The 9679-nt window shown below is 38.4% G+C and overlaps 2 protein-coding genes across 2 annotated transcripts; one reads left to right on the forward strand and one right to left on the reverse strand.

Annotated features, from left to right (window-relative positions):
* The first annotated feature begins 924 nt into the window (after positions 1 to 924).
* LOC134818932 (uncharacterized) lies at positions 925 to 7280 on the forward strand. Its single transcript, XM_063828656.1, has 7 exons — positions 925 to 957; positions 1105 to 1167; positions 1532 to 1785; positions 2993 to 3092; positions 3347 to 3525; positions 3639 to 3765; positions 6562 to 7280. The coding sequence occupies exons 2-7, from the start codon at positions 1110 to 1112 to the stop codon at positions 7038 to 7040; spliced, it is 1197 nt and encodes a 398-aa protein (XP_063684726.1). The 5' UTR covers positions 925 to 957; positions 1105 to 1109; the 3' UTR covers positions 7041 to 7280.
* A 93-nt stretch (positions 7281 to 7373) lies between these two features.
* On the reverse strand, positions 7374 to 8996 carry LOC134818737 (arylsulfatase B-like). Its single transcript, XM_063828383.1, has one exon. It carries the CDS (start codon positions 8994 to 8996, stop codon positions 7374 to 7376), a length of 1623 nt encoding a protein of 540 aa, XP_063684453.1.
* Positions 8997 to 9679: the final 683 nt, after the last annotated feature.

The following is a 9679-nucleotide window of genomic DNA, read 5'->3' on the forward strand; positions in this document are numbered from 1 at the left end:
ACAGGCTGAGCGCGGCCCAGTAAGTAAAGGCACATAGCTCACTCCATAAAATATTTTGTCAAATGTTGCTTAAGGGTGATCGTTCACATATTACGTCATCATTGTTTGGAACATTTTTACCCCTCCCCCTCTCCGTAATCAGTTTTACACATAGCTATTAATTGTGTCAAAATTACACTAGCGTAATCATTTGGAAACCTTAACCCCCCCCCCCCCCCTTAGCTGGGTTATGAATAGCTTCGGGGTTATTATTGTAAGGGTTAGGGTTGGGATTAGGGTTTATGTAATACCGTTTTTTTGTACGGCTGCAAAACCATAAAAACCAAAGTCACGTGAAATTTTTGGGCGAGCAAATTAGTAAAAGCCGCAAAATGGCCATGGTAGAGATAATGAATTTAGAACAAATACGAAATCTTCACACTTCAAATCACGAAATGATAAGCGGAACTTTTAATTAATAAAATGACCTTTTATGTAATTAAATGAATAAAAGGTAATTGTTAAAATGATAAGAATTCTTCAAAATGGTATTTGCAACTTACCACACATTGCATTTCTTTTAACTTTTCATGTTTTGTATGATCTATAAAATTGTAACAGTTGTGCAATTACTTTCTGTCACTTATCTGCATAATTTATTTGGTGTTTTAAATAGTCCTTCCGGGTCACCTAGACAACGTATCAAAATAGTCACGTGACTAGGCTATCTATTATCGGAGATAATTATTGGCTACGATTATCGGATAGCCTACACGTGACAGTCGAGTGTAGAGTGATTAATCATCATCCAAATGAACGACCCCTTATGTAACATAACCTAGTTTCATGTCCTAAATATAATTGAATGCAATGATAACACGGGTCTGGGTGCGAGCCGAAAGGATTAAATCACAAATTTCTAAATTGAGAATATCGTCCATATTAGTATTACAACGGTCCATATCGACTGCAGAACTGGTAACATACCTGTTTTGTGTTTCTCCTTTCAAGACATTAAATTTACTTCTAGTAGACCACAAGTCGTTTATAAAAATACAACCCTTGATTTCAAATTTTATTATGTTTTTATGAATTCGATATCAGTAATATTTTGTTAATAACCAGCAGGCATGCAATTACGAATATTTTTACTGCTTCTAACACTACTATGTGTTACCTCGTCCCAAGGTATTTCTGTGTTTCATTTTTTAGCTCTGCATGGTCGATTATTAGCCATATTACCAGTTCTCAAAGTTAATATCGTTCGCACTCTCATTTCAGTTTTACTTCACTCTACAACAAGACCTTTGAAATAGTATTTGTATGTAACGTGCTAAACCGAGCAGAACCGTTATAATGCACAGTGATAAACAAATATATAGTCAACTCAGTATTAGAACAATTTCCACAGTGCTGTTTAGAGTTTTGACCGGAACCGGGACTAAGCCGAGATTCGGATAGATCCTAATTGCCGCATATCAGTTCTTGTTGTCATAAATTTAAATAATTATAAATGTACAAACTGATTTTTCTCGTTTCCTTTTTATTTCAGTTGTTCAGTACAAAATAACGTACTCGATATCGAAAGCTGGTAATGCGGGCTCGGAAGACTCACAATACGTTAAAATTACTGGATCCGAAGGAGAGACTGAGGAACAGGAGTGTTTATCAAAGTTGGCTGAATCAGCCGACTTTGATAACAAAGGTGATGATGTAGAGTGCTATATTGAGAGTGATATCAACATCGGAGATTACGGATGTGTATATTTGAGGACTGGTGGTGATAATGGATTGGATCTTACTAAGGTATGGTGGATAATATTCGCACAAGTTATCCCCCTATTTGCTAGACAATTTAATACTGTTTAAATTAATAAGTTAGGATAAACATTTTTGTTTCATGATTTGATGTTAACTCAGGCACAGGTCAGGGTGACATTCAAGCACCTCCTGTCTTTAATTTCTGCCTAAACTTTTCTGCATTTCTGGCTGAGACCAACAAGATCATCAGTCAAGGCGCAGTGCTGCAGAAAGAGATGAAGACGGTCGAGGAAAAGGTCATTCTGGACACCGATTATGCTGATGACATGGCTATTATGGACAACTCAGGGGAAGGCCTACAGGAATCAACTGATCTATCAGTTCATTACAGCTCCTACGCTGGGCTCAGAATAAATGCAAAGAAGACCCAATGCATGGCTGTAAGCAAGTGCGCCTCCCAGCGACCTTTCATCAAGGATGATTGTATTGAGCTGTCGGTTGAGGGTGAACCCGTCGAGCAGGTTAGCAACTTTGTCTACCTGGGTGCAACTATCAGTGGGGATGGGACAATCATCAGAGACCTGGATGTCCGTATCCAGAAGGCTAATGGCGCCTTTCATCAGCTCTGGAACATTTGGAATAGCAGAACTATAAAGACTCCAACCAAGATCAGGATCTATAGGGCTGCTGTCCTCACCATCTTGTTGTATGGAGCTGAAGTCTGGAACACCACCAAAAAGCAGATGAAACGCTTCGAGGTTTTCCATCAAACCTCCTTGAGAAGGATCCTTAGGATTAAATGGTTCTTTCATGTGACCAACGACGAAGTTCTTAGGAGGGCTGGCATCAAGTCAGTTGAAACTTTCATCAGTGCTGCCAGGCTACGTTGGTATGGACATGTAGTTAGAATGCCAGACTCTAGACTACCGAGGTTTCTGTTGAACTGGAAGCCAAATTATGGAAAGAGGTCAAGGGGCAGACCCCGTAAGAACTGGAAGTCATGCGTACTCGAAGATGGTGCTAAGTTTACAGGTGTTGAAAACATCGACAACGACACAACAGAAGCTTTGGCTACCAACCGAGTACAGTGGAGACATATGTTACGCCGCCAACGCAATGTGTGTGATGCAGGCCACTCCAACGACTAGGAGGAGACCTTACCATGTAACATGTATGTATATATGTTTCATGAATTTCTAATTCTAATAATATTAATTCTAGTAATGCGATGATATCATTTTATTACCACTAGGTAAAAGTGGAGATTGACGGGACAGAAGTTCACACGATTTTGCCTAAAGGAGGTGCAGATTTTGGTCTAGACGATTATGAAACAAAAGTGTTTTGCAAAGGTTAGGATTTTTGATATATCACCCTTTTGGTGATTTAGCTATAATTCTATACATTTCAGTCGAAAACATTGATTCTTTGTTTATAATGAACTAATCGGACACTAACAATCTCTTGACGTTGCCAATGCCATATTGTTCGCTTAGTAGAAAGAGTTCCTAGGCAGTAAGCTCCGTTTTAGACAAAAATTAGCAATTGATCGGACAAAAAGAATTGAATTCCATTTCTAATGTTTAAATCGGAATTATATTTATAGTTGGATCAAGCAGTACAGTTGAGGTATGCGAGCATAAAATTGCTCCTGTGTCGATTGATTGCGGTGAAGGGCTAATAGAGGTGAAGCAGGCGGTGTACGGCGTGCACCGCAACGATAACACGTGTGGAGTAAAGCTGGCCAGTGGAGCTCGAAAATGTGCCTCTGCAACTTCACTTCATGTACGTGTCAATTCAGCCTATACTAATATTATATTTATGATAATGCAGCAGGATTGTTCGTGAAAAATTCTACATCTTTAGATTTGAAGTAGACAACAATTTCATAACAACAGGAGGTGCAAGAGAAATGCAACGGAGAAAGCTCCTGCGCACTGGAAGCTAAGAACAGTATATTTGGAGATCCTTGCCACGGACAACCTAAATACCTCACAGTTACTTGGAATTGCAACTCTCTAATTGGTGAGCTTAACTGTGTACATACCACTAAATTATCGAGTTGTATTTAATAATTTCAGTGCTGAGCACTTATTAAAGACTTTTAGAGATTACACAAGATGCCATTAAGCCTTTATCAAAAACTTTAGAGGCCAGCTATGTAAGGACAAAACACATTCCGGCAAAACACATTCCGGCGAGAAACATTTTAATCCGACGGGACTCAGTAAAAACCTTGATTTACTGTTCTATTTCCTGTTCTACTCTTTTTGCTTGGGTTAGCTGATTCCGGGCCAGAGGATCGTTACCAAGAGCCATGGTTTGAAACCTTGGTAGTCGAGACCTTTAATTGACACATTATTATTATACACGGTGTCAAATTATATGATGTTATGGCCAAAATACCATTATATTTATATTAGCGACAAGAGAAACGCCATTGCTTGACGTGAGGAGAGTGAGGACTCCTCAAACTACATTAAATTAATTCATTCTGTAACGTCCTCAATAAATGTAATAGATTTGTGATGTTGTAATTAGTTAACACCTTATGTTATTCCACTTCACATCTAATCTAATAATGAAGTTTATAGCTGTTCCTTGAGGTACTCTTGTAGAGCTCAATTTTTTTTTTTTTGGAAAACAAATAGAATAATATATAACAATATAATTTACAACAATGTATATCGACTAGATTTAGAGCTCAAATAAACGAAAATAAATGTATGGTGCTCCTTTATTTTTTTTTGGAAAACGAAATTAGATATATACAGAATAGTATTACAGGTTATATAGTATGAACATCATCATTGCAAAAATAAAAACCAGTCCATGGGACTGAAAAAATTAGTTGACTTTCGCGATTCGAAAGAGTTAAATTCTAAATCATCCATGTAAGATAATTCGTAAGTTTTGTTTGAGGTATTTCTTGATCCTCTAATACACAATAAAATTAATTTCCTAATTAAAAATGACAATTTACACCGATAATAATTTATAATATCGTTGTAATTCTGCTTCTTCTTATAAGCAAGTTTGTTGCAAAGCAGTTTCTCAAATGTCCTGGCTTGAGGTCCCATGCCACCAGTTACTGAATAAATTAATGGAGCGAATGACCCGTGCTCTACATTAAGTATTCTCTCGTTGTAGCATCGTGTTTTCTGTCTCTCGGCGTTCTCCATGGTCTTCTTTGTCGAATGTTGAAGGTAGGAATTAGAATTAGGATTAATTACCTTAACATCGAAAAAAGCCACTTGGCCCGGCCTATAGAAACCACCGTGCAAACAGTGTTCAGCAAGCCAGCTAAAAAATCCCTAATTTCGTTGTGTCTGATAATGATGTAGCCACCAAGATGGCAATTTAGAGAATGGTTCACATCAAACGTTTTTCCGCATGGACATTGTGATGGCAAACGATCCAGATCTAATTCTAAGTTGTACCGCAATCTGATGGTGCTCCTTTATCAATCGTTTTATCTATCGTCATTTGTCAGGTGAAGGGAGCAATGGAACATTCAAGGAGTTTTTTAAGGACATGAAGTCTGGATATCAGAACATAAATGAAAATTTCACCAAAGTTCATTGGCTGACCTCTGTTCCAGTAAAAATATCCACCTTAATTTATCTGCGACTTGACTTCTCTGGACAATATATCGAAGGTTGCGGGCTGACTCTCAACATATGGGACAAAGAATCGATGTACCATTTGGATTTTAGGATCAAATACAAGAATCACCAAAAATCTTTAACCCAAAGTGTCATGTTGGATGGACAATGGCTCGCGGAAAAATCTGCACATGAGACTATGAACCTTCGGAAGGGAGCCAACGATATAGAAGTGACGGTTGGCGAAGACTATTTCAAGGCGTCGATAAACGGATTAAAATTCAAGGAGACTGTTCCAGTAGATCCTCTCAGGTTGTCTAATTATAGTAACATTCTCCTCCGGCAAAAAGCAAACTGTGCGAGCTTTAACTTGGATATAAGTTACGTTGAGTCACCTAATAATGGTAAGGAAATAGGAATAAGAGAAAGCCGAAGAAAAATGATCGCAGAAATTCGCAAATTAAATATTTGCCAAGAATTGTGTCGTCTTGATGAGCCACGTTACACTAAAGGCCAAATTCTGAGTCTGTCAATATCAAACGGCTGTTTGGTATTATATTGAGATTTGGACGATAGATATTTAACGTAATGATGCAACATCCAACAAAATCGTCTCATTTCACTTAACGTCTTCAGATGCACCACAATCTGCTGCACTTTCATTAATATAAAGACTTTAGACGCCCCATGTAGCTGCAATCGAATAGCAATTATGAATAGCTTATCGGACAATTATCTTTGACTTCGCAACTAATTTTTAAAACAGGAGTTCATTTGAATCGTCATTTTGTTGAGATATCCAAAAAACAATTATTCACCCTGATGATTACACCAAAGTGGTTTAATTTCCGAAAAGTCTCGGAAAAGCAGCCAGTGAAAATACTGAATAAGATCATCTTATAACGCGGTGAATACAAATATTCCCTCGTTAGCTAACATGGAATTCATAAATGACGAGGAGCTAGCAAGCCTTATTCGTTGCCAACCCAAAGGAGGGCCAAAATAGATTTATCAAACTGTGTTTCACAAATAAATGTGTTTAAATGCAGTCATAACTAGAAATTTATAAAGTACTCACATTCACAAGCCTACAGAAGCAGAAGGAAGGTAACTTGTTAATAAACATTTTTCACAAAAAAGTAAACTTAGTAAAAATAAAATGCTCCCTAAATTTGGGAACAATGCTTATTAAAGTATTTATTTCTATTAATTTCAGGAGAAGAGGGACCACAAGGAAAGCCAGGAGTGACAGGAGAAAATGGAATGGTAGGAGAACAAGGAGATCAAGGGGCTCAAGGAACCAATGACTTCTGTTCATTTGATATCTGCTCGTCTGAAGGAGAACCTGGTGAACCTGGTTTCGGTGGTTTTGACGGGGAGAAGGGAGCAACTGGGAATGAAGGAGAAACAGGAGAAAATGGAGAGATGGGATTGCCTGGTAGTGATGGAGAGTCTGGACTTCCTGGAGCACCAGGACTGAAAGGCGCATGGGGAAGGGACGGATCCAAAGGTTTGCCAGGATTAAATGCAGGACAGTATTGTAAACCAGCGAGCTGTGGTCTAAAGTTGGGACACTGTTTCGGGACGAGCAGTGCTACCCTCACAGTCCAGTGTAGAGAGGGGTACGGAGCAGCTTCTATCTGGAAGAACACCAGGTTTTGGGGTCTTAAGTGCTGCAAAATTGTTGTTAAATAACGAGATGCGAATCTGAAGGGCTAAGTTACGTTTTAAAGGTAATGGTTGTACTGTGTATATTACCTTATATGCTTTTAAGCGACCTTCCTGGGTTTATATAACTTTAATTAAATTATGAATATAGATAATGATATTACACTTTTCTTTGATATTTCGGATTTTTCTGGAACAATTTTATATCAGTATATAATCAACATCTTTATCGTCCAATGACTTATTAAACAAAATATTTAAAATGTCTTACGATATTTTTATTTTGCACAGGACTTTGAGGAAATTTCAAAAACGATGTTTAAAAAAAGGCGATCAAAATGGGATCCAATCAAAAAGTTGTTAAACAACAGTTAGTTCAACCCAGGGTTTCCAAACTCCATCAACCTTACTTTTATCTGAAAAGTGTCGTGCTTCAACCGTCTTCATCTTGTCCAAATATCCTTGTTTTTTATCCAGCAATTTCATCACCATATCAGGATATTTATCAGCTACATTGTGTTCCTCTCTAACATCTGTGGACAGATCGAAAAGGAATGTTCCAGACACTATGCACCAAGGATGCATTTCTAGTTCGTAACTTAAGAATCGTTCGTATTCGTCTCTCTGTCCACTTTCTGAAGTCCAACCTTGGAGCATTATTCCTGTGCCGACAAGAAGCTTCCAATTCTTCCATCGAATAGCGAAAAAGTCTTGCGCGTCATAAGAAAATTCATGTTCTGCTTTTCGGAATTTTGCTTCAAATGTTTTGAGGTTGATTGGATATTTTTTGGCATTGTCAAGTCCATTTCTGCCTGCCGGGTCCAGCCTTTTAGAAGGATCCCTCAATTCATAAAGAATCTCATCGCGGCAAGATTCGTTATTATTGATAGATCTCCAGATGTCAACTCCGTCTATTGGTAACTGTGGTTTACTGTGCTTCTCTGGGTTGTCTCCCGCTAGTTTCTGAAATGTAGCATACCAATCAGTCACATGGTGTAAGTTGGTGTTGGTGTAACCAGAATTTTCAAGGAGTGGGCTGTGAACAAAGGATACTGCTCTGACGCCTCCTTCCAGATGAGATCTCTTACCTCCTCTCAGAGGATAGTTGCTTCCAAAATGACAGGCTCCATTGTCAGAAGTGAATAACAAAACAGTGTTGTCCATCATTCCTTTCAGACGTAGAGTGTCAATTACTTTTCCTATCCCTTCATCCATTACAGATATCTGAGTCGTATATATTTGTCTCTCTTCTCTTTCAAGAGTACTTTTAGGAATGTGTGAGGCAAATCTGTTTACATCTTCCTTAGAAGCTTGGTGGGGAACATGAGGTGCAGTGTATGCTAAATAAAGAAAGAAGGGGTTGCTTTGGTTATGGTTTTGAATGAGCTCAACTGACTTGTCAGTGAACAGATATGTGTTATACTGTCCCGTTAGATCATTCCGGATGTCGTCAACTAAATTACTATTCTCATCGTAATAGTTTTCCCTAAAGTCTGTCTGGTTTATAAATGTATGTTTGAAATAATCCTGTTGACAGTTGTACAAACCAAACCAGGTATCGAAACCTCTCTTTGCGGGTGTGTGTTCCCAAGTATGCATACCAAGATGCCATTTTCCTACGCCGTGTGTTGAGTATCCGTTTGTTTTCAGCATCTCAGGGAGCAAGGTCTCGTCCAATCCCAATCCAAACTCCTCCATTGGTTTGATATTTCCCTTCCAGAATCCTGTTCGGATTGGATATCGACCAGTCATAAGAGCAGATCGAGTAGGAGAGCAGCTAGCAGCTACGATGTGATTCTCCAGAATCACACTCTTGTTAGCAAGTCTATCAATATTTGGAGTCAGTGCAATAGATCCTCTGAATCCTACATCGTTGTATCCCAGGTCATCTGCTACTATTATCACTATATTGGGTTGTTTACAATCGACATGGTCTAGGAGGGTTACGAAGACAAGTGCTACCACCAAGAGTACGTCTGGCATGCCTGAAGTTTGTGATGATCAACCAACCATTCAACGAACCAAGGAGTAATTTATATCAGTGGGTTACGAAATTTGTTAAAATAATTAAACGATATTAGAACTTTAAAACAAAGTTAAATATGAACACCTCCAGAACCTCACAAAAGGTTGAAGATGGCTTGATTTGACATCTATATTATATTGGGTTGCTTAAAATCGATATGTTCTAGGAGGGTTGCGAACAAAACTGCTACCAATATCATCCAGTATACACCTGACATGGCCTGCAGATTGTTGCGGTCACGAAAAGCAAAGTCAAAGACAATTACACACACAAGCATCGGAGACAAGCATGCTGTTAGATCGAGTAAAAAGCGCATCTAGCAAGCCCGGCAACCGGTAAGGTTTTCTGGGTAGAATATTGAAATTATTCAACATAGTGTGTACACTGTATAAATCATAAAAATCCTAATAGTGGTATCTTACTATTTAAACAGTATTAAACACTGTATTAATATACAAAGCAAGACGATATATATATAGCGAGACGAACTATTTATAGTGATCTACGTGGGAATTCGTGCTTTGGTGCGGCCAATGTTTACAGTAAAAATATATGAGTTCGTTACCCTGTGTTAAACGAATCAACTACCCTGGCCTCGGACAGAAGGCAGGAGCTGTTTAACAACAAAGTGAACAGCAAA

Source organism: Bolinopsis microptera, chromosome 7 (assembly GCF_026151205.1).
Source record: "Bolinopsis microptera isolate Bmic1 chromosome 7, MBARI_Bmic_1.0, whole genome shotgun sequence".
NCBI classification, from domain to species: Eukaryota; Metazoa; Ctenophora; class Tentaculata; order Lobata; family Bolinopsidae; genus Bolinopsis; species Bolinopsis microptera.

Excerpts from the sequence above, each read along its gene's own strand:
- LOC134818932 (XM_063828656.1), top strand. The coding sequence starts at position 1,110 with ATGCAATTACGAATATTTTTACTGCTTCTAACACTACTATGTGTTACC. Across the intron at positions 1,168-1,531 it reads ATGTGTTACCTCGTCCCAAG|TTGTTCAGTACAAAATAACG; the intron begins GTATTTCTGTGT and ends TTTTTATTTCAG. Across the intron at positions 3,093-3,346 it reads AACAAAAGTGTTTTGCAAAG|TTGGATCAAGCAGTACAGTT; the intron begins GTTAGGATTTTT and ends TTATATTTATAG.
- LOC134818737 (XM_063828383.1), bottom strand. The coding sequence starts at position 8,996 with ATGCCAGACGTACTCTTGGTGGTAGCACTTGTCTTCGTAACCCTCCTA.